Genomic DNA, 24,853 nt, shown 5'->3' with positions numbered 1-24,853 from the left:
TTTTCCCATTGTATATTCTATGTTGTTTTGTCATAAAATAATTGGCCCATGTATGTGTGGGTTTATTTGTGGGCTGCTCTCTTCTGTTCCAGTGACCTATGAGTCTGCTTTTATGCCAATAACATACTGTCTTAATTATTCTAGCTTTGTAATATCATTTGAAATCAGGGAGTGTGATGATTCAAGCTTTGTTCTCTTTCTCAAGTTTACTTTGGCTATTCAGGGTCTTTTATGGTTCCATATAAATTTTAGGTTTGTTTGTTCTATTTCTGTGAAAATTGCCATTGGAATTTTAAGAGGGATTGCCTTGAATCTATTGTTTTGGATAAATGGACATTTTATCAATATTCTTCCAATCTATGAACACAGAGAATCTTTCCATTTATTTGTTCTTGTTTTCTTCAATTTCTTTCACTAATGTCTTGTACTTTTCAATATACAGGTCTTTCACCTCATTGGTTAAATTTATTTCTAGGTATTTTATTATTTTTAATGAAATTGTAAATGGGATTGTTTCCTTAATTTCCTTTCTCATAGTTAATTATTAGTGTTTAGAAATGGAACATATTTTGGTGAATCAGTTTTTGTATCCTGCAACTTTACTTAATTAATTTATTAGTTCTAATAGTTTTCAATAGAATATTTAGGTTTTTCTATATATAGTATATCATCTGCAAACAGTGACAGTTTTATTTCCTCCTTTCCAATTTAGGTGTCTTTTATTTCTTTTTCTTGCACAATTTCTCAGGCTAGGACTTCCAATACTATGTTGAATAAAAGTGGCAAAATAGGACATCCTTGATTTGTTCCTGAACTAAGAGGAAAAGCTTTCAGCTTTTCACCATTTAAAATGATACTAGTTGTGGGATTGTCATATATACCCTTTATTATGTTGAGGTACATTCCCTTCGTACTCACTTTGTTGAGTCTTTATCATAAATGTTATTGAATTTTGTCAAATGCTTTTTCTACATCTATTGTGATGATAAGATTTTTATCCTACATTGTGTTAATATGATGATTGTTAATACATTGACTGATTTGCAGATGTAATATATTATTGAATTTGACTTGTGTCTTTAAATTCCCTTAGCATTCATTGACAATTATTGTGATCGAAAAGATACTGAGAAGTTGTTCAAGTCCTATGTGAGAAATCTTTTATAATTGAATGTTAATTAAAAAGTTTATTTACTCTGAAACAACAGATGTACTTGTTCCTCTATAGTAATAAAAATATGTGTAGCTATCATATTTTCCTGACTTTAAATGGAGCTCAGGGCCAAATTTTTGAAGAGTTTTTAACAGCCACTATATTGACTTTTCTGACTTATTTTTAAGTTTCTATTTAAAGTTTGTACTTTTGTTGCATATGCTTTTTGTTAAGTCTCTTCATAGTCTCTCTAGAATGAAGCATGACAAAGTTAATTTACAAAAAAACTGGGAATGGTGGAAATGTGGTTTGATTGACCTAAAGTAGCTATTTGAATAGTTATTATTATGATTTTATATTCTGATAAAAAGTACCCTTTATATTATTCCTTATTTTATACCTTTTTAATGTCTTCTTTCAGAGTGGGTTCCACCTCAACCTGAATATTTCTATCAACCTACAGGAAATGAAAAGGTACCAGAAATTGTTGGAGAGGAAAAAGGCACAGTAGTCTATCAGTTAGATTCAGGTATGGTCATTATACTGAACAGTGAGTGATTAATCATCACAAAATTATAGTAAGTGTATTTCCTGTAATAGAAGTGATTTTTTAAAAATCCATAGTTTAGCAAAGAAAATGAAATATCCCACAAACACATGGAGGCTTAACAACATTCTCCTAAATAATCAATGGATCAATGACCAAATAAAAACAGAGATCAAGCAATATATGGAGACAAATTACAACAATTAATTCAACAATGCAAAATCTGTGGGATGCAGCAAAGGCTGTGCTAAGAGGGAAGTATACTGCAATACAGGCCTACCTCAGGGAACAATAACAATCCCATATGAACAGTCTAAACTCACAATTAACAAAACTAGAAAAAGGAGAACAAATGAGGTCCAAAGGCAGTAGAAGGAAGGACATAATAAAGATTAGAGCAGAAATAAATAAAATCAAGAAAAATAAAACAATAGAAAGAATCAGTGAAAGCTGGAGCTGGTTCTGTGAAAAAATAAAGTAGCTAAGCCCCTAGCCACACTTACCAAGAAAAAAGAGTCTGCACACATAAAGAGAATCATAAATGAGAAAGGAAAAATCACCACAAACACCACAGAAATACAAAGAATTATTAGAGAATACTATGAAAAATTATATGCTAACAAACTGGATAACCTAGAAGAAATGGACAACTTTCTAGAAAAATACAACCTTCCAAGGCTGACCCAAGAAAGAAACAGAAAATCTAAATGGACCAGTTACCAGCAATGAAATTGAATTGATAATCAAAAAACTACCTAAGAATAAAATGCCTGGACCAGATATCTTCACAGCCAAATTTTATCAAACATTTAGTGAAAACCAAATATCCATCCTCCTTAAAGTTTTCCAAAAAGTAGAAGAGGAGGGAATACTTCTAAAGTCATTCTATGAGGCCAGCATCATTCTAATACCAAAACCAGGAAAAGACAACACAAAAACATGCAAAAATATTCAGCAAAATATTAGCAAACCAAATTCAAAATACATCAGGAGGATCATATACCATGATCAAGTAGGATTTATTCCAGGAATGCAAGGATGATACAATATTTGAAAATCCATTAACATCATCCACCACATCAACAAAAAGGACAAAAGCCACATCATCATCTCCATAGATGCCGAAAAAGCATTTGACAAAATTCAACTTCCTTTCATGATAAAAACTCTCAACAAAATGGGTATAGAGGGCAAGAACCTCAACATAATAAAGGCCATATATGACAAACCCACAGCCAACATTATACTAACAACAAGAAGCTGAAAGCCTTTCCTTTAAGATCGGGAATAAGACAAGGATGCCCACTCTCCCCACTTTTATTCAACATAGTTCTGGAGGTCCTCACCACAGCAATTGGACAACACAAAGAAATAAAGGGCATTCAGATTGGTAAGGAAGAAGTTAAACTGTCACTCTTTGCAGATAACATGATATTGTACATAAAATACCCCAAAGAATCCACTCCACAACTACTAGAACTAGTATCTGAATTCAGCAAAGTTGCAGGATACAAAATTAATACACAGAAATCTGTTGCATTCCTATACACTAAAGGTGAACTAGCAGAAAGTGAAATCAGAAAAACAATTCCATTCACAATTGCATCAAAAAGAATAAAATACCTAGGAATAAACCTAACCAAGGAAGTGAAAGACCTATACTCTGAAAACATGAGAGAAATTAAAGAAAATACTAATAAATGGAAACATCCCATGCCCATGGATAGGAAGAATTAATATTGTCAAAATGGCTATCCTGCCTAAAGCAATCCACAGATTCAATGCAATCCCTATCAAAATACCAATAGCATTCTTCAATGTACTAGAGAAAATAGTTCTAAAATTCATATGGAACCACAAAAGACCCCAAATAGCCAAGCAATCCTGAGAAAGAAGAATAAAGCGGAGGGAATTATGCTCCCTGACTTCAAACTGTACTACAAAGCCACAGTAATCAAGACAATTTGGTACTGGTACAAGAACAGACCCATGGACAATGGAACAGACTAGAGAGCCCTGATATAAACCCAACCATATATGGTCAATTAATATGGGATAAAGGAGCAATGGACATACAATGGGGAAATGACAGCCTCTTCAACAACTGGTGTTGACAAAACTGGACAGCTACATGCTAGAGAATGAAAATGGATTATTGTTTCACTGCATATACAAAGATAAACTCAAAATGGATCAAAGACCTGATTGTAAGTCGTGAAACCGTAAAACTCTTTAAAAGACAACATAGGCAAACATCTCCTGAATATAAACATGAGCAACCTCTTCCTGAACACATCTCCTCGAGCAAGGGAAACAAAGGCAAAAATGAACAAAAGGGGCTACATCAAACTAAAAAGCTTCTGTGTGGCAAAGTACACCATCAACAGAACAAAAAGGCATCCTACAGTATGGGAGAATATATTTGTAAATGACATATCTGACAAGGGGTTATTAACATCCAAAATATATAAAGAACTCACATGCCTCAACACCCAAAAAGCAAATAACCCAATTTAAAAAATGGGTGGAGGATATGAACAGACCATTCCCCAAAGAAGAAATTCAGATGGCCAACAGGCACATGAAAAGATGTTCCACATCGCTAATTATCAGGGAAATGCAAATTAAAACCACAATGAGATATCACCTCATGCCAGTTATGATGGGCAACATAGAAAAGAATAGGAACAACAAATGTTAGCGAGGATGTGAAGAAAGGGGAATGCCCCTACACTGCTGGTGGGAATGTAACCTAGTTCAACCATTGTGGGAAGCAGTATGGAGGTTTCTCAAAACACTAAAAATAGAAATAACCTTTTGACCCAGGAATTCCACTCCTAGGAATTTACCCTAAGAATGTAGGATCCCAGTTTTGAAAAGGCATATGCTCCCCTGTGTTTATCTCAGCACTGTTTACAATAGCCAAGAAATGGAAGCAATGTAAGTGTCCATCAGTTAGATGAATAGATAAAGAAGAAGTGGTACATATACACAATGGAATACTATTCAGCCATAAGAAAGAAACAAATCCTACCATTTGCAGCCACATGGATGGAGCTGGAGGGTATTATGCTCAGTGAAATAAGCCAGGCAGATAAAGACAAGTACCAAATGATTTCCCTCATTCATGGAGTAGAAAAACAAAGCATAACTGAAGGAGCAAAACAGCAGCAGATTCACAGACTCCAAGAAGGGACTAGCAGTTACCAAAGGGGAGGCGTGTGGGAGGGTGGGTGGGGAGGAGGGAGAAGGGGATTGAGGGGTATTATGATTAGTACATATGGTGTGAGGGGGATCATGGGGAAGACAGTGTACCATGGAGTAGGGAAGTAGTGACCCTGTGGCATCTTACTACACTGATGGACAGTGACTACAATGGGGTATGGGAGGGAGACTTGATAACATGGGTGACTAGTAACCACATTGTTTTTCATGTGAAACCTTCATAAGAGTTATATCAATAGTACCTTAAGAAAAAACATCATATTAAAAAATCCATAGTTTATTGATAAACCACCTTTTTCAGACCAACCTGAGTGGGAGCCCTACTATTCATGGCCAATCACCTTTAAAATTTAAATTTTTTTTTTAAATGACAGTATCTTTTTCTTAAGATATGTGTATTTCTTATGTCCATTTTGTAGTTTCTTCCTTTAGTCCCTTCCTGAAATCAGATGTTGGATCTTTGGGAAACTTGGTTTTTTTTCCCCACTTCCTGCATGTACTTCGTGAATAGTATGTGCATATGACTGTCATTTACTGTGTAGTATCCTGCATTAATTTGCAGGCTTCCTAGAGATAGAATCCATGTCTTTTATAAAAATATGCAGAACACCATACCCAACAACATCAATAAAATATACTTTTTTTTCAAGGACACATGGAAGATTCCCCAGGATACCCCTTATGCTAGGTTGTAATGTAAGTCTTAACACATTTAAAAGGAGTGAAGTCATACAAAATGTATTCTTTGACCACAACAAAATTAAATTAGAAATAAACAACAGAATAACATCTGGGAAACCTACAAATATTTGGAAGTTGATTAACGCATTTCTAAGTAACCAGTGCATTTAAGAAATCATAAGGAGAATTCAAAAATATTGTGAACGGAGTGAAAATAAAACAACATATCGAAATTTGTGAGATGCAGCTAACGCACTACAAGGTAAATTTATGACCTTAAAATGCACATATTTGAAAGGAAGAAGGATCTTGAAACAATTACCTAAACTATCACAGTAAACAATTAGAAAAATAAAAGCAAATTAAGTCCAAAGCAAGCAAAAGGAAGGAAATAATTAAGAATGAAAATCAATGAAATAGAAAACAAAAAAATAATGTAGAAAATCAAACCAAAATTTGGTTCTTTGAAAGCATCAGTAAAGTTGACAAAACTGTAGCCAGGCTAATCAAAAAAGAAGAGGAGACACAAATTATCAAAATCAAGAATGAGAGGAGACATAAACACTCTGCAGAAATCAAAAGAATTACAATGTAATGCTATTAACAAAGTTATGCCAATAAATTAGATGAATAGGAAAATTTTCTAGAAAGACACAAATTACCAAAACTGAGGAAGAAATAAGTCTAGATAGAGTATAACAAAGAAATTTAATTAGTAATCTAAATCTTTCTGCAAAGAAATCCCTGGTCCAGACAGGTTTTGTTTGAATTATATCAAACATTTATAGATGAAATAGTCCTAATTATTCATAACTTCTGAAAACAGAATAGGAGGAAATGTTTCCCACTTCTTTTCATGAAGCTAGTATTCAAAACCAGACAAAGACATCACAAGAAAACTATGTCAGTATTCTTCATGAATGTAAATGTAAAAATCCTCAACCAAATATCAGCAAACCAAATCCAACAGCATACTAAAATAACTATACATCATGACTATAGAGGATTTATTCTGGGAATGCAAAGTTAGTTCGATATAAAATCAATGTAACAAACTACATTAATAGAACCAAGGGGGGGAAAAAACACAATCATTTCAACTGATGTAGAAAAAGCACTTGACAAAATCCAGCCTTTTGTGATACAAACATTTAGAAAACTAGGAATAGAAGAAAATTTCCTCTGCTTAATAAAGGATATATATGGGACTGGATAATAAGGATGAATCTAATAACTACATTGTTTTTCTTGTGAAACCTTCATAAAGTGTATATCATTGATACCCTAATAAAACAATATAAAGGAGAAGGATCCCAGTTTCAAAAAGACGTATGCACCCCTATGTTTATCACAGCACTATTTACAATTGCCAAGAAATGGAAGCAACCTAAGTGTTCCTCAGTAGATGAATGGATAAAGAAGAGGCGGTACATATACACAGTGGAATATTATTCAGCCATAAGAAGAAAACAGATCCTACCATTTGTAGCAACATGGATGGAGCTAGAGGGTATTATGCTCAGTGAAATAAGTCAGGCGGAGAAAGACAAGTATCAAATGATTTCACTCATCTGTGCTGCATAAGAACAAAGCAAAAACTGAAGGAACAAAACAGCAGTGGTCTCACAGAACCCAAGAATGGACTAACAGTTACCAAAGGGAAAGGGACTGGGGATGGTGGGTGGGAAGCGAGGGAGAAGGGGAATAAGGGGCATTACAATTAGCACACATAATGTAGGGGGTGCACGGGGAAGACAGTATAGCGCAGAGACTACAAGTAGTGACTCTCTAGCATCTTACTACACTCATGGACAGTGACTGTAATGGGGTATGTGATGGGGATCTGATAATGGGGAAATCTAGTAACCAGAATGTTGCTTATGTGATTGTATATTAATGATACCAAAATAAAAAATAAAGGATATATATGGAAAGAATGAATCAACTTCACACCCACTAAAAGAGCTGTAATAAAAATATAAACAAGTGCTAGGGAGGATGTGGAACAGGTGATAATAGTACCATTTGAGACAGAAAGGAGATGTAATGTCAAAGAGTGATGAGCCAAGAAATGTAATACAAACTTTCCAAGGAAGGGGAAGTAAATTTTGAATTAATAATGTCAGAATGCCAAGTTAGTAATAGGAAGGGACATGGAGAGGTGAAGAAGCTGCCAAACAAGGGCAACCAAAAATCATCTGATACGCACTGCACACACAGGTACTAGAGCTAATTAGAGCTTTTTTAAAAGAGCCCTCTGTTGGCAAATGTGTTCAAGAAATAGAAAACAAGAAAAATTTTCTCATTTTTCAAAACTTGATCTCTTCTAGATAGTAAAGACTAGAAAGTAAATCTTTGTTTTTAGAGGAGGAATATGTACCATGATTAGTTAGAAATAAAATGTGTTAAGTGAGGGGAGCTTTTTGGAGAAAAACAGAAATAGCTGGGAGGGACTACAGTGTGTTTACATTCCTACAACTAGAAAAATAAAATGTCAGTTATAGCAGAGGACTCAACTGAGGTGTGATTGTGCATACCTCACTCCCAGTTGCCCTGATTATCAGCTCTCTTCCTGTTGAAAATAGTGTACTGGAAAAAAATCTATATGCATTAATAAGAACTGTACTGTTCTTATTCAATCACAATCTACCAGCTGTACCTTATGGAATAAATGAGGGTTTTGGAAGACACTAAAGAAAGTATGGGATCATAAATGGGAATTGTCTTTATTGTCATGTGCAGCTGCCTTGATCTTCTTGTCCTTTGGATTCATCAAGGAGAATTGAGCCACCCTATTGAAGGAATGAAGAAACAAAAAACTGAGAAGTTAGGGCCCCAAAGAGAATTGGGGAATTTGTCAGTGTAGAAGCCTAAGAGCAACTATATGATATAAGAATATTGGGGGAAAACAGGAGAGGTTTTTTTTCCACAATTGTTACTGGGGACTATGAATTGGATCATCTTTAATGTTAGCTGAGACACTCAAGAAAATATTGAAATTCCTATATTACTGACATCTGGTTGCTGTTCTGTACTTTGTGATTCTATAAAGAGACTGAGACACATGGATCCCCAGCTTTCAATTGGATTACATGTACTCTTGCACCTGCTTCTGTTACTTCCTCTGTGCTATTCTTTATATTCTTGCTTTCTCCTTTGCTCTCGTTTATCATCTACTTATTTATTATTTAAGTCTCCACAGTGACAAGGTTGCATATAGAGGCAGAAGTCATCATAATATGAACGTATTTACTAATAAACTCACTACTTATAAAATCAGGCCCCACACGATACTATTTGCTTAAAGCTCACATCTACTCTGCTCCCTCATCAGCATGTTTGTTGATATCAGTCACCTGCTGATTGGTGGATATTGTTAACAACAGTATATTTGACAATATAATGCGATGTGGTAAAAATTATTTACAAAATGAAATTATCTTTACAAGAGATGCAGGATTTTATGAAGTTGATAAATGTTAAAGAATTGTTTGAATCACTTGCAAAGTCATTTTGACAAATGAAAATCTAGAAATTTTTTATCTCCTAACAAAGAGAAAATCAACAAAAGGTGGCAAAGTAGGTTCCTCTGGATACAATGGTAAAAATACTGTAGTACAAAGAGAAGTCCTTGGGAAATCTGTGATGCCTTACACTTTTAGAAATGTAGCTGCAAAAATCAAAGATGTCATATGGCACTTTGACTGAATTTGCCTGAAAAATTGAAACCCCCATTTTCTTTTCACTAATTACTATGATATTTTGGTTCCTCTCTTAAGCAAATTCATCTATGCCAATTCTTGTCAAACTTCTTTTTTTTAATATTTAAGTCTGGAAGGATATGCCAAAAAATGATATGAAGTATACTTAATTCTCTCTTTTTTTGTTTTTCCTTTTTTTAATAAGTTGATGCTGTTTATATATATATATTGTAGACTGTGATTGCAAATGTTTTCAGATGCTCCATTGAGAATATAATTTTTTGTCAACATCCTTTTAAATTAGGGTTTAAATGGGTACAGGCAGTATCTGAGATGCCAAAGGTAGCTACGGACCAGAAGGAAGTCTCTAACCCACTTGAAGGTCTTCAAAGAAATATGTTATTTATAATTAAAAGTCTCAGCAACAACAATTCAACATTTGAGTATTCATTGTTGTTAACCTAGCATAGTGCTGAATACATAGAGGGGTTCAGTAGATTTTTGCCAAATGAATGGATTCTGAGGGGAAGCTGATCTAAATATGGCTGTCTCATCTGCAGTGCCCACTGAAGGTTCCTATTTCACCAGTTCTAGAGTGAGAGGCAAAAGAGGAATTATCAAGGAGGTCGCTGTCACATTGCGAGGACCAGAAGATAATACTCTACTGTTTGAATCAAGGTTTGAGAGTGGGAATCTGCAAAAAGCTGTCAGAGTGTGAGTAAGTAAAGAGGAATTTCCCACAGGAATGATGACTGAAGTGACTGAGAAGTGTCTTCAGGAATCAGGAGTGTTTTCAAAAGGGAGAGAGGTGATAAGAAATGGTTATGAAGATGAAGAAGAATGAAATAATTGTGACTCATATTTTTCCCCAAAATAAATTTATCTAAGGGATTTTTCTGCTTATAAAAGAAATCAGTGCTTATTTAAAATTTGTATTAATAAAAATACATAGCATAAAAAGTTAATGTCCTATAATCACACCTCGCAAATGCAACACCTGTTAATAGTTCAATATGTTTAATTTTTTTTCTCTCTCTATATGTGTGTGTGTGTGGTGTGTGTAATATACAGAAATATGTACATTTTTAAATATAATGGTATACATACTGTTTTGAGAATTGTTTTTTCAACTAAATAAATTGTAAATGATTTTCTAAGGCAGTACCACAGACATATATCCTTATTTTTTAATAGTTTCATATTAATTTATTGTATAGATATTCCGTATCTTATTTACCCTGGCCCCAACTGATGGGAAATTAAAATATTTACAATTGTTTAACAAATTAAAGAATTAACACCCATAATCTTTAAATATTTGAGGTTTTATAGGATAAACTTTAGAAATAAAATTGTTGGGTCAAAGGGTTTGAACACTAAGTGTTCCTAGTTTTTGCCAAATTTGCCCTCCAACATGATTTCAGTTCCCATCAACAGTGAATGAAAGTACCTCTTTCCCAAATGCTGGAATGTTGATGAGATGAAGGGAAAAATAGCATCCTATTTTAATTTGCATTTCTTTAATTATGCATGTGGATAAATATCTTTTCATTATTTTTTGTATCTGTATTTCCTCTTATACAAGTTAGTCCTGCTTCTTTTCAAGAGGTGAATGCATTCCAGAGATGCCCCCTCATCTTCAAACAATGATAACAGATAAAAACAATAGCACATCAGAGATAAAAATAATAGCTGAAGGGTCTCCTCCACAGTGGTGATGTCCAGGAGGTAGCTAACAGCCAACAGAGGGCTCTGGCTTTGCTACTGCTCAGAGTGTTTCCGAGAAATGTATGAAGTAGTTAGAAACTGCTACTGGGTACTCTAGAAGGATACCAAAAAATTCACAGAGCTCCCGAACATCCTGTGCAGCAGTATAAGTTTTGAGGCTCTTCCTGTCCTACCCCAAATAAACTTTCTTTACCCCAGTTCCTGCTAACCTAATATGTAAGTTGAAAAAGTAGGTAAATTAGAAAATAAATGCTTGATATAGCAGGCTATACTCCTGTAACAAGATCCATTTTCACCAGGGGGAAACTATTTTCCCAGATTCGTTTTTTGAGGGTTGTCTGGATTATAGAGATACTCTTCTATTTTCTCCATTACAGAGATACCTATGAGTATGAACTCACCTTATGAACTGACCTCTACATGAACAAACACACTCAGTGGTTTTATTTTCGAGTTCAGAACACCAGGAAAGATGCCACCTACCGCTTCACCATTGTCAACTTGCTAAAACCCAAGAGCCTTTATACAATAGGGATGAAGCCACTCATGTACTCCCAATTAGATGCCAACACCCACAATATTGGCTGGAGGAGAGAAGGAAATGAAATCAAGTACTATGAGAACAACATAGATGATGGGCAGCAGCCTTTTTACTGTCTCACATGGACCATTCAGTTTCCACATGACCAGGACACTTGCTTCTTTGCACACTTCTACCCATATACATACACTGACTTCCAATGCTACCTCCTGTCAGTGGCAAATGACCCCATCCAATCTCAGTTCTGCAAACTCCGCACTTTATGCAGAGGCCTAGCAGGAAATACTGTGTACCTGGTCACCATCACCAATCCATCCCGGACCCCTCAAGAGGCAGCTGCAAAGAAAGCTGTGGTCTTGAGTGCTAGAGTCCACCCTGGGGAAAGTAATGGCTCCAGGATCATGAAAGGCTTTTTGGATTTCATCCTTAGCAAGTCCCCAGATGCCCAGCTCCTCAGAGATATCTTTGTCTTCAAAGTGGTTCCCATGTTAAATCCAGATGGAGTGATTGTGGGGAATTACCGGTGTTCTCTGGCTGGAAAGGACTTGAACAGGAATTATAAAACAGTTCTGAAGGAATCTTTTCCTTCCATCTGGTATACCAGGAACATGATCAAAAGGTGAGCGCCTTTATAACTTGATCTTTCTCTGAATGCTTTCAGTACTGTCTGATGGGCCTGTGGATTGGGTATGACTTTGGAAACATTCTTTTTTTTTTTTGCACCAAGGGGAAAAGTTATTTTATTTTCTTGGAAACATTCTTTACCTTTCTCTTTGTAGTCATGTGAGCTTATTCATTTTGAAACTTTTAAATCATGTCTTGTCTTTGGGTTGAAACTGAACATGCTACAATACAACTAGGGGCATTTTGCTTACAAATGAAACAGTTGAATGGAAAAGGTCAGAAGCCAGGGAAGTTCATAAAGTCTTCATGATGAGATTTGTGTAATTGTAATAATAGTACTTATTATATATATATTATATATATTATATATATTATATATATATATAGTGCTTATGTATGAGACAATGGAGTATTCTCAGTAGTTTACAAGTACAGCACATTTAATCTTCTCATTAACTCTATGAGGTAGGCACAATCAGTATCTCCATTTTGTATATCATGAGAAAATTAAGGCCTAGAAAGGTTAAGTAACTTGCCCAAGGTCATACAGCTGGTAAGTGATGGAGTAGATATTTTAATACAGGCTCTCTGGTTCCAGAGTCTGAGTTCCTTATTACCATCTTATATTGCCTCTCATGAAGAAAGAATACTTTGAAGAAAGAATAATAAATCAACTAGCGTTTTCCAAGCCTGTGTGAAAGCAGTTGAAGGCTGTGACGTAATAGCACCTTCAAGGAGCTTTCATTTCATTGGAAATTAAGCATATAAGAATATGTGGATGCACACACCTCCTAATCAAATCTGTGTGAAAAGGTGAGAATAGCACTGGGCTGGTAGGCAAAATGGCTAAGAGCATATGTTTGGGAGTCAGGCCTGCATTAAGACCTGGTTTTACTACTGGCTAGTGACTTAGGAAGGGATTTAACCTCTCTGCACTTCAGCTTTCTTATCTGTGGGTTGGGGATAATAATGCCTGCCTTGGGTGTTTTACAATTAAATGAGATAACCCATGTACTCTGTTTAGCATAGTACCCAGCACTTTGTAAATGTGTGGCACTATCATCCTCCTTGTCCTGTCATCATCCTCATGGAGAAGGTAACCATGTTTGGACAACTGAATAGGCATCCTGGATGATCAGGAGTCAAAGGAGAGCTGAGCCTTACAGGAACTATCCCTGGAAAGTCAGGAACCATGGCTCCCTTAGGTTCTTTTTTCATCCCTGCCATTACAGCCTTTCTACCTCTGCCTCTTTCCACAGGTCTGCATCATGGTGGGCTTTCTTGCAGTAGATACTCTCCACTTCCTTGTCAGCATGCACAAAGCCCACCTGCCAGCCCTTTATACATCAGGACTTCTCCATTTCAGGTCCTTTTGACAGGCAGGGGCAAGGAGTGCTAGTGACATGATCACAGCAGGGGCTGAGCATGGGGATAGGGTCTTTTGAAGGCCATTTAACGGGTTGACATTTTCTTAGGAAGGAAGGTATCAAGTGACATACTTAAGGAAGAGGCTCTGAAAGATCCTTGATTATTTATCCATTTGCCCCCACCCCCAACAGGCTTCTTGAAGAAAGGGAGGTTCTCTTGTATTGTGATTTCCATGGCCATAGTCGTAAGAATAATATCTTCCTGTATGGCTGTAATAACAGCAATCCCAAGTATTGGCTTCATGAGCAAGTCTTTCCATTAATGTTAGGCAAAAATGCACCAGATAAGGTAAGCACGTAAGGTAATTTTCTGTCCACTGACTGAGGGAGAAGGGAATTTACTGCATCTTTTATGCAGTATTTGATTTATATATCTTTTCATTATCCTGGGTAAATCACAGCAACCTGGACTTCAAGAATTTAGAAGGTGTGGCATAAGAATTACTCTACTTCCATCAACCGATGAACAGATAAATAAAATGTAGTATATATACACAGTGAGTGTTATTTAGCATAAAATGATTAAATACTATACCATTACTCTAGGACATAGATGAACCTTGAAAGTGTTATGCTGAGTCAAAGAAGCCAGACACCAAAAGCCACATTTTGTATGGTTGTATTCTATGAAATGTTCCAAAGAGGCAAAAATCTGTAGAGACAGAAAGTTGAATGATTGTCTGGGGGTGGTGAGGGGATCAAGGCATGGGAAGTGGACTGCTTAATGGATACTGGGCTACTTTCTGGGGTAGAGAAAATGTTCTAAACTTAGCTTGTGGTGATGGCTGCACAACTTCGTGAATATACTTAAACCATTGAATTGTGTACCTTAAATGTGTGAATTTTATGGTGTGTGAATTATGTCTCAATAAAGATGATATCTTAAAATTGCTCTGGATGCTTTGCCTGGGCAAAGTTCAGTCTCCTAGTAGGCAGACTTATCTATCATCTTTAACCTTGTGGGTGGCAGTGGAAGAAAGGCTTGAAGGACACAAGAAATGCTGATGGGATATGAGCCTCCACAGACTGTTCATGTAATACAAGATCAAAAATAACTGTCTATATTAAAGGGCTAATGAAAACAACTGAGAGTCTTTCATAGTTAGCTCAGTAACACCTCTGACAGTTGGGCATATACAGATTATCTTCATTGGTTTACAAGTTGGTCTTCACCATCATTTAAATCCACAAAATGTAACTGTCCTTAGAAAGAAGAAATTAGGTTGATTTAGAAGAGTATTTAAATGATAGTGCAAATTTTCTCACATAAAAATATATGTAAGACTACGCTGATGGACAGTGACTGTGAAGGGGAATGTGGTGGGGATTTGCTGAAGGGAGGAGCCTAGTAAACAATGTTCTTCATGTAATTGTAGATTAATGATACCAAAATTAAATATATATGTGTGTGTGTGTGTGTGTGTGTGTGTGTGTGTGTGTGTGTGTGTGTGTAAGATAAGCTGAAAAGCTTCTGTAAAGCAAAGGCTACCACCAATAGAACAAAAAGGCATCCTACAGTATGGGATAATATATTCATAAATGACATTTCTGATAAAGGATTGACATCCAAAATATATAAAGAGCTCACACACCTCAACAAACAAAAAGCAAATAATCCAATTAAAAAATGGGCAAAGGAGCTGAACAGACACTTCTCCAAAGAAGAAATTCAGATGGCCAACAGGCACATGAAAAGATGCTCCACATCGCTAATCATCAGAGAAATGCAAATTAAAACCACAATGAGATATCACCTCACACCAGTAAGGATCGCCACCATCCAAAAGACAAACAACAACAAATGTTGGCGAGGTTGTGGAGAAAGGGGAACCTTCCTACACTGCTGGTGGGAATGTAAATTCGTTCAACCATTGTGGAAAGCAATATGGAGGTTCCTCAAAAAGTTCAAAATAGGAATACCATTTGACCCAGAAATTCCACTTCTAGGAATTTACCCTAAGAATGCAGCAGCCCAGTTTGGAAAAGACAGATGCACCCCTGTGTTTATCGCAGCACTATTTACAATAGCCAAGATATGGAAGCAACCTAAATGTCCATCAGTAGATGAATGGATAAAGAAGATGTGGTACATATACACAATGGAATATTATTCAGCCATAAGAAGAAAACAAATCCTCTACCATTTACAACAACATGGATGGAGCTAGAGGGTATTATGCTCAGTGAAATAAGCCAGGTTGAGAAAGGCAAGTACCAAATGATTTCACTCATATGTGGAGTATAAGAAGAAAGGAAAACTGAAGGAACAAAACAGCAGCAGAAGCACAGAACCCAAGAATGGTCTAACAGTTACCAAAGGGAAAGGGACTGGGGAGGATGGGTGGGAAGGGAGGGATAAAGGCGGGGGGGGGGAGAAATGGGGCATTACGATTAGCATGTATAATGTGGGGGTGGGGACAAGGGGAGGACTGTGCAACACAGAGAAGACAAGTAGTGATTCTATGGCATCTTACTATGCTGATGGACAGTGACTGCAATGGGGTTTGTTGGGGGGACTTGGTGGGGGGAGTCTAGTAAACAATGTTCCTCATGTAATTGTAGATTAATGATACCAAAAAAAAAAATATATATATATATATATATATATATATATAAAAGATACATTTATATGTAAAATATATGTATCAGCTACTCTTATCTGGAAAAAAGAAAGAGGAAGCTTTTCTTCCTCCCTCTTCCTCTCCCTTCTTTCCTTCCTTTTTAATCTTTCCATCTGTTTTTGCCACAGATCTCTTCAAATGAAATCACATTCAGAACCCAGTATGTAAAACAATTAAAAGCAGAGCTGCACTGACCGAAGAGGGGCAGAGGGCTTAGAGTCGCGTCAGTCTTCCTCTCCTTCACTTGGTCCTTGTGGCAGGAGCACCCTGAGGCCCTTCAGATTCTGGTGTGCACAATTTAGAAATCACTGGGTAGTGAGATACATTTCAACTGTAAAGCATTTCAACAAGATAAGATAGGTTGGGACAGGTGCCCAGTTTATGTTAAAACCTCCTAGTGAGGAAAGAGGATTGCAGCAGTCCTGAGAGACATGGAAGATGATTGAGCTCCAAGCTGCAACGTTAGCATAAGGGAGGGAGGGAGTACTAGACAGATTAGAGAGGTATCACTCACTCCTATAATCTCTGTCTAGAACTCACTTCCTACCTTATACACAAAGCATATGTAGAAGATAAGCACCCAACCAGATCCACGGGTTCAAGTTGGGGGCAGGTAGAAACTACATTTTAGAAAAGTTGGCTAGTGCTTTGAATGCTAAAGTAAGCCAGCATTTCCAAATGTGTTCAAGGAACTCAAGTCCTACAGAACACCCTAGGAAGATGGAGAAGGGAGGCAGGGGCTCATGGGCAATGAAAGACAAAGTATACTCCCTCCCTTTTGGGGGAATCACTGTCCACAAAACATATTAAATGTTCTGTGAGATTCTGCACAGGAAGCCTGCTTAGTTTTGTTAACCCTTTATCTCCCTGACTAACATGGCCACAAAACTAGTTTTTTTCTATATAATACCTAATAACATTCCTTAGAATTAGTATTTTATGGAATATACTTCAGTAAATAATACAGATCCAAAGAGAACCATTCTTCTATCATATTTTTTTTTGGTATCATTAGTATAAACTTAAATGAACAACATTGTGGTTACTAGATTCCCCCCATTATCAAGTCCTCACCACATACCCCATTACAGTCACTGTCCATCAGCATAGTAAGCTGCTATAGAATCACTACTTGTCTTCTCTGTGCTATACTGCCTTCCCCGTAACCTCCCCCTACATTATGTGTGCAAATCATAATACCCCTTTTGCCCCATATACCTCCCTTCCCACCCATCCTCCCTAGTCCCTTTCCCTTCAGTAACTGTTAGTCCATTCTTGTTCTGTGAGTCTGCTGCTGTTTTGTTCCTTACGTTTTTCCTTTACTCATACTCCACAGATAGTGAAATGATTTGATACTTAATCTTTCTCTGCCTGGCTTATTTCACTGAGCATAATAACCTATAGCTCCATCCATGTTATTGAAAATGGTAGGATTTGTTTTCTTCATATGGCTGAACATAATACTCCATTGTGCACATGTACCACATCTTCTTTATCCATTCATCTACTGATGTACACTTAGGTTGCTTCCATTTCTTGGCTATTGTAAATAGAGCTGTGATAAACATAGAGGTGCATAGGAGTGGAATTCCAGGGTCAAATGGTATTTCTATTTTGAGGGTTTTTTTGTGGAATCTCCCTACTGCTCTCCACAATGGCTGCACTAATTTACATTCACACCAGCAGTGAAGGAGGGTTCCCCTTTCTCCACAACCTCGCCAACATTTGCTGTTGCGTGTCTTTTGGATGGTGGCGATCTTTACTGGTTTGAGGTGATATCTCATTGTGGTTTTAATTTGCGTTTCTTTGATGACTAGCGATGTAGAGCATCTTTTCATGTGTCTGTTGGCCATCTGAATTTCTTCTTTGGAGAAGTGTCTGTTTAGCTCCTCTGCCCATTTTTTTTTTTTTTTTTTTTTTTTTTTTTTTGATTTTTTTTTTTTTTTTTTTTTTTTTTTGAGAGGGCATCTCTCATATTTATTGATCAAATGGTTGTTAACAACAATAAAATTCAGTATAGGGGGGTCAATGCTCAATGTACAATCATTAATCCATCTCAAGCCTAATTCTCGTCAGTCTCCAATCTTCTGAAGCATAACGAACAAGTTCTTACATGGTGAACGAATTCTTACAGAGTGAATAAATTCTTACATGGTGAACAGTACAAGGGCATTCATCACAGAAACTTTCGGTTTTGATCATGCAATATGACCTATAAACCATCAGGTCAAATATGAATATTCATTTGATTTTTGTACTTGATTTATATGTTGATCCCACATTTCTCCTATTATTATTATTATTTTTATTTTTAATAAAATGCTGAAGTGGTAGGTAGATGCAAGATAAAGGTAGAAAACATAGTTTAGTGCTGTAAGAAGGCAAATGTAGATGATCAGATGATCAGGTGTGTGCCTATGGACTAAGTATTAATCCAGGCTAGACAAGGGCAGCAAGACATCCACGGATGCAGAAGATTTCTCTCAAAGCAGGGGGGGTGAGGTTCTGAGCCTCACCTCTGTTGATCCCCAAATTCTCACCTGATGGCCCCCCTGCGACTGTGCCTGTCTTAGGTTGTTCCTCCCTTGAGGAATCTTACCCGTCTCTGGCTAACCAGTCATCTTCCGGGGCCATACAGGGAAATGTAAAGTTGGTAAGTGAGAGAGAAGCCATATTGTTTGCAAAGGTTAGCTTTTTACTTCTTTGCAGATTTATGCCCTGTGGCTTCTATGCCCAGCACTTGTCTCGAGGTATCTTTACCACCTGGAGGAATTATGATACTCGGTAAATTCGATATGAGGCACGAATTCTATTTAAAGTTTGTAGTTAGGAAGGAAGAAGAAAAGCTATAGATGTAGCATATGAAGGAAACTTGGGAGGATTGATTATTTCTTTGACATATCTTCTTGTATAGTACCTTAAGTATGTATAGGTTTTAAACTACTAACTAATTTGCACACACATATTGACATAATAGGAATACGGTGACATAAACAAAGCAAATCTATAATTACCAGCCATCTCCAGTGAAGCCAAGAAAACCATTTAGGCACCCTAGGCATTTGTGAAAATTTATCTATGATATGATGGATATTTTCCAACTGTACTTGAACCATCAGACAAATTAAAGCAGCCCATTTCTGGGATCTGTTCACATCCCATATGTTCTTTTAACCATAGATAGTCTATAGTCATGAGATTTTGGGGTGCTACAACTTGCACCCCTCCCAACTCCTGGTTGAGTTCCAACAGTACAGATCCAATCAAATTCGTTGTCTCACTGTATGCACATGCCAGCCTAGACATCTCCCTCCTCCTTCTTATGGCAAGTCCAGGAGATGGTGGGCTGGATGCAGCCACAACCGCAGCATCGTCCAGATCCCTGTGGAGGCTTTTTGATGATCATCCCCCGGCACGAGTCCTCCAGAGAGTGCTGATGCCGGAAGCTCCTCCTCATATCGTATCTTAGTTCATTTTCTGGGTATCCAAGCTAGGCCTTGATCTTCTGCATAGAAACAAACAGACCCTTTGCCCACACTTTGACATGCCCTCTATACCACTGTGCAGAACTCATTGGAGGTCAGCACACAGTAACTGCTTTTTTTTTTTTTTTTAATTAAGAGAAAGGAATATTATCAGAAAAGAGTACCTCCATAGCTGATCATCTGACACCCTTTAAGTGATCAACATTAAGGATATTTAAAGCATGCGTTGATCTTTGATTTACCAATAGTTTTATCCTGTTAAGGAGTAATCCCCCTTTTCTTTCTTTCTTTCTTTCTTTTTTTTTTTAAATTTTTAATCTACACTTACCTGAAGAATACTATGTTTACTATGCTCTCCCCTATATCAGGTCCCCCCTAACAACCACATTACGGTTACTGTCCATCAGCTTAGCAAAATGTTGTAGAGTCACTACTTGTCCTCTCTGTTGTGCAGCCCACCCTCCCCTTTCTCCCTCCCCCCCATGCATGCTAATCTTAATACCCCCCTTCTTCTTCCCCCCCCTTATCCCTCCCTGCCCACCCATCCTCCCCAGTTCCTTTCCCTTTGGTACCTGTTAGTCCATTTTTGGGTTCTGTAATTCTGCTGCTGTTTTGTTCCTTCAGTTTTTCCTTTGTTCCTATACTCCTCAGATGAGTGAAATCATTTGGTATTTCTCTTTCTCCGCTTGGCTTATTTCACTGAGCATAATACTCTCCAGCTCCATCCATGTTGCTGCAAATGGTTGGATTTTTCCACTTCTTATGGCTGAGTAGTATTCCATTGTGTATATGTACCACATCTTCTTTATCCATTCATCTACAGATGGACATTTAGGTTGCTTCCAATTCTTGGCTATTGTAAATAGTGCTGCGATAAACATAGGAGTGCATCTGTCTTTCTCAAACTTGATTGCTGCGTTCTTAGGGTAAATTCCTAGGAGTGGAATTCCTGGGTCAAATGGTAGGTCTGTTTTGAGCATTTTGATGCACCTCCATACTGCTTTCCACAATGGTTGAACTAATTTACATTCCCACCAGCAGTGTAGGAGAGTTCCCCTTTCTCCACAGCCTCGCCAACATTTGTTGTTGTTTGTCTTTTGGATGGCAGCTATCCTTACTGGTGTGAGGTGATACCTCATTGTAGTTTTAATTTGCATTTCTCTGATAATTAGCGATGTGGAGCATCTTTTCATGTGTCTCTTGGCCATCTGTATTTCTTTTTTGGAGAACTGTCTGTTCAGTTCCTCTGCCCATTTTTTAATTGGGTTATTTGTTTTTTGTTTGTTGAGGCGTGTGAGCTCTTTATATATTCTGGACGTCAAGCCTTTATCAGATCTGTCATTTTCAAATATATTCTCCCATACTGTAGGGTTCCTTTTTGTTCTATTGATGGTGTCTTTCGCTGTACAGAAGCTTTTCAGCTTAATGTAGTCCCACTTGCTCATTTTTGCTGTTGTTTTCCTTGCCCGGGGAGATATGTTCAAGAAGAGATCACTCATGTTTATGTCTAAGAGGTTTTTGCCTATGTTTTTTTCCAAGAGTTTAATGGTTTCGTGACTTACATTCAGGTCTTTGATCCATTTTGAGTTTACCTTTGTATATGGGGTTAGACAATGGTCCAGTTTCATTCTCCTACATGTAGCTGTCCAGTTTTGCCAGCACCATCTGTTGAAGAGACTGTCATTTTGCCATTGTATGTCCATGGCTCCTTTATCAAATATTAATTGACCATATATGTTTGGGTTAATTTCTGGGGTCTCTAATCTGTTCCACTGGTCTGTGGCTCTGTTCTTGTGCCAGTACCAAATTGTCTTGATTACTATGGCTTTGTAGTAGAGCTTGAAGTTGGGGAGTGAGATCCCCCCTACTTTATTCTTCTTTTTCAGGATTGCTTTGGCTATTCGGGGTCTTTGGTGTTTCCATATGAATTTTTGAATTATTTGTTCCAATTCATTGAAGAATGTTGCTGGTAATTTGAGAGGGATTGCATCAAATTTGTATATTGCTTTCGGCAGGATGGCCATTTTGACGATATTAATTCTTCCTAGCCATGAGCATGGGATGAGTTTCCATTTATTAGTGTCCCCTTTAATTTCTCTTAAGAGTGACTTGTAGTTTTCAGAGTATAAGTCTTTCACTTCCTTGGTTAGGTTTATTCCTAGGTATTTTATTCTTTTTGATGCAATGGTGAATGGAATTGTTTTCCTGATTTCTCTTTCTATTGATTCGTTGTTAGTGTATAGGAAAGCTACAGATTTCTGTGTGTTGATTTTGTATCCTGCAACTTTGCTGTATTCCGATATCAGTTCTAGTAGTTTTGGAGTGGAGTCTTTAGGGTTTTTTATGTACAGTATCATATCATCTGCAAATAGTGACAGTTTAACTTCTTCTTTACCAATCTGGATTCCTTGTATTTCTTTGTTTTGTCTGATTGCCGTGGCTAGGACCTCCAGTACTATGTTAAATAACAGTGGGGAGAGTGGGCATCCCTGTCTGGTTCCCGATCTCAGTGGAAATGCTTTCAGCTTCTCGCTGTTCAGTATAATGCTGGCTGTGGGTTTATCATATATGGCCTTTATTATGTTGAGGTACTTGCCCTCTATTCCCATTTTGCTGAGAGTTTTTATCATGAATGGATGTTGAATTTTGTCAAATGCTTTTTCAGCATCTATGGAGATGATCATGTGGTTTTTGTCTTTCTTTTTGTTGATGTGGTGGATGATGTTGATGGATTTTCGAATGTTGTACCATCCTTGCATCCCTGGGATGAACCCCACTTGGTCATGGTGTATGATCCTTTTGATATACTGTTGAATTCTGTTTGCTAATATTTTATTGAGTATTTTTGCATCTACGTTCATCAGGGATATTGGTCTGTAATTTTCTTTTTTGGTGGGGTCTTTGCCTGGTTTTGGTATTAGGGTGATGTTGGCTTCATAGAATGAGTTTGGGAGTATTCCCTCTTCTTCTATTTTGTGGAACACTTTAAGGAGAATGGGTATTATGTCTTCTCTGTGTGTCTGATAAAATTCCGAGGTAAATCCGTCCGGCCCCGGGGTTTTGTTCTTGGGTAGTTTTTTGATTACTGTTTCAATTTCTTTGCTTGTAATTGGTTTGTTTAACTTTTGTGTTTCTTCCTTGGTCAGTCTTGGGAGGTTGTATTTTTCTAGGAAGTTGTCCATTTCTTCTAGGTTTTCCAGCTTGTTGGCATATAGGTTTTCATAGTAGTCTTTAATAATTCTTTGTATTTCTGTGGAGTCTGTCGTGATTTTTCCATTCTCATTTCTGATTATGTTGATTTGTGTTGACTCTCTTTTTCTCTTAATAAGTTGGGCTAGAGGCTTATCTATTTTGTTTATTTTCTCAAAGAACCAGCTCTTGGTTTCGTTGATTTTTGCTATTGTTTTATTCTTCTCAATTTTGTTTATTTCTTCTCTGATCTTTATTATGTCCCTCCTTCTGCTGACTTTAGGCCTCATTTGTTCTTCTTTTTCCAGTTTTAATAATTGTGATGTTAGACTATTCATTTGGGATTGTTCTTCCTTCTTCAAGTGTGCCTGGATTGCTATATACTTTCCTCTTAAGACTGCTTTCGCTGCATCCCACAGAAGTTGGGGCTTAGTGTTGTTGTTGTCATTTGTTTCTATATATTCCTTGATCTCTATTTTGATTTGTTCATTGATCCATTGATTATTTAGTAGCATGTTGTTAAGCCTCCATGTGTTTGTGAGCCTTTTTGTTTTCTTTGTAGAATTTATTTCTACTTTCATACCTTTGTGGTCTGAAAAATTGGTTGGTAGAATTTCAATATTGTGGAATTTACTGAGGCTCTTTTTGTGAGCTAGTATGTGGTCTATTCTGGAGAATGTTCCATGTGCACTTGAGAAGAATGTATATCCTGTTGCTTTTGGATGTAAAGTTCTATAGATGTCTATTAGGTCCATCTGTTCTAGTGTGTTGTTCAGTGCCTGTGTGTCTTTACTTATTTTCTGCCCGGTGGATCTATCCTTTGGGGTGAGTGGTGTGTTGAAGTCTCCTACAATGAATGCATTGCAGTCTATTTCCCTCTTTAGTTCTGTTAGTATTTGCTTCACATATGCTGGTGCTCCTGTATTGGGTGCATATATATTTAGAATGGTTATATCCTCTTGTTGGACTAAGCCCTTTATCATTATGTAGTGGCCTTCTTTATCTCTTGTTACTTTCTTTGTTTTGAAGTCTATTTTGTCTGATATTAGTACTGCAACCCCTGCTTTCTTCTCACTGTTGTTTGCCTGAAATATGTTTTTCCATCCCTTGACTTTTAGTCTATGCTTATCTTTGGGTTTAAGGTGAGTTTCTTGTAAGCAGCATATAGATGGGTCTTGCTTTTTTATCCATTCTATTACTCTATGTCTTTTGATTGGTGCATTAAGTCCATTTACATTTAGGGTGACTATTGAAAGATATGTACTTATTGCCATTGCAGGCTTTAGATTCGTGGTTACCAAAGGTTCAAGGTTAGCTTCTTTAGTATCTTACTGCCTAACTTAGCTCGCTTATTGAGCTGTTATATACACTGTCTGGAGAGTCTTTTCTTCTCTCCCTTCTTATTCCTCCTCCTCCCTTCTTCATATGTTGTGTGTTTTGTTCTGTGCTCTTTTTAGGGGTGCTCCCATCTAGAGCAGTCCCTGTAGGATGCCCTGTAGAGGTGGTTTGTGGGAAGCAAATTCCCTCAGCTTTTGCTTGTCTGGGAATTGTTTGATCCCACCATCATATTTAAATGATAGTCGTGCTGGATACAGTATCCTTGGTTCAAGGCCCTTCTGTTTCATTGCATTAAGTATATCATGCCATTCTCTTCTGGCCTGTAGGGTTTCTGTTGAGAAGTCTGATGTTAGCCTGATTGGTTTTCCTTTATAGGTGACCTTTTTCTCTCTAGCTGCCTTTAAAACTCTTTCCTTGTCCTTGATCCTTGCCATTTTAATTATTATGTGTCTTGGTGTTGTCCTCCTTGGATCCTTTCTGTTGGGGGTTCTGTATAATTCCATGGTCTGTTCGATTATTTCCTCCCCCAGTTTGGGGAAGTTTTCAGCAATTATTTCTTCAAAGACACTTTCTATCCCTTTTCCTCTTTCTTC

General features: G+C 37.1%; 1 protein-coding gene across 1 annotated transcript in view; it reads left to right on the top strand.

Moving 5' to 3' along the window:
• Positions 1-24,853, top strand: part of AGBL2 (AGBL carboxypeptidase 2) — a 111,273-nt gene that overhangs the window by 56,448 nt on the left and 29,972 nt on the right. Inside the window, 4 exon segments of the mRNA XM_073217722.1 lie at positions 1,575-1,682; positions 9,868-10,021; positions 11,413-12,195; positions 13,760-13,916. Of these exon segments, the coding sequence (XP_073073823.1) occupies positions 1,575-1,682; positions 9,868-10,021; positions 11,413-12,195; positions 13,760-13,916 (1,202 nt within the window).

The sequence above is a fragment of the Manis javanica genome, chromosome 11 (assembly GCF_040802235.1).
Source record: "Manis javanica isolate MJ-LG chromosome 11, MJ_LKY, whole genome shotgun sequence".
Taxonomy (NCBI): Eukaryota; Metazoa; Chordata; class Mammalia; order Pholidota; family Manidae; genus Manis; species Manis javanica.
Note: the sequence above shows the minus strand (reverse complement) of the source record. Positions and strands in the feature narration are given on the sequence as shown.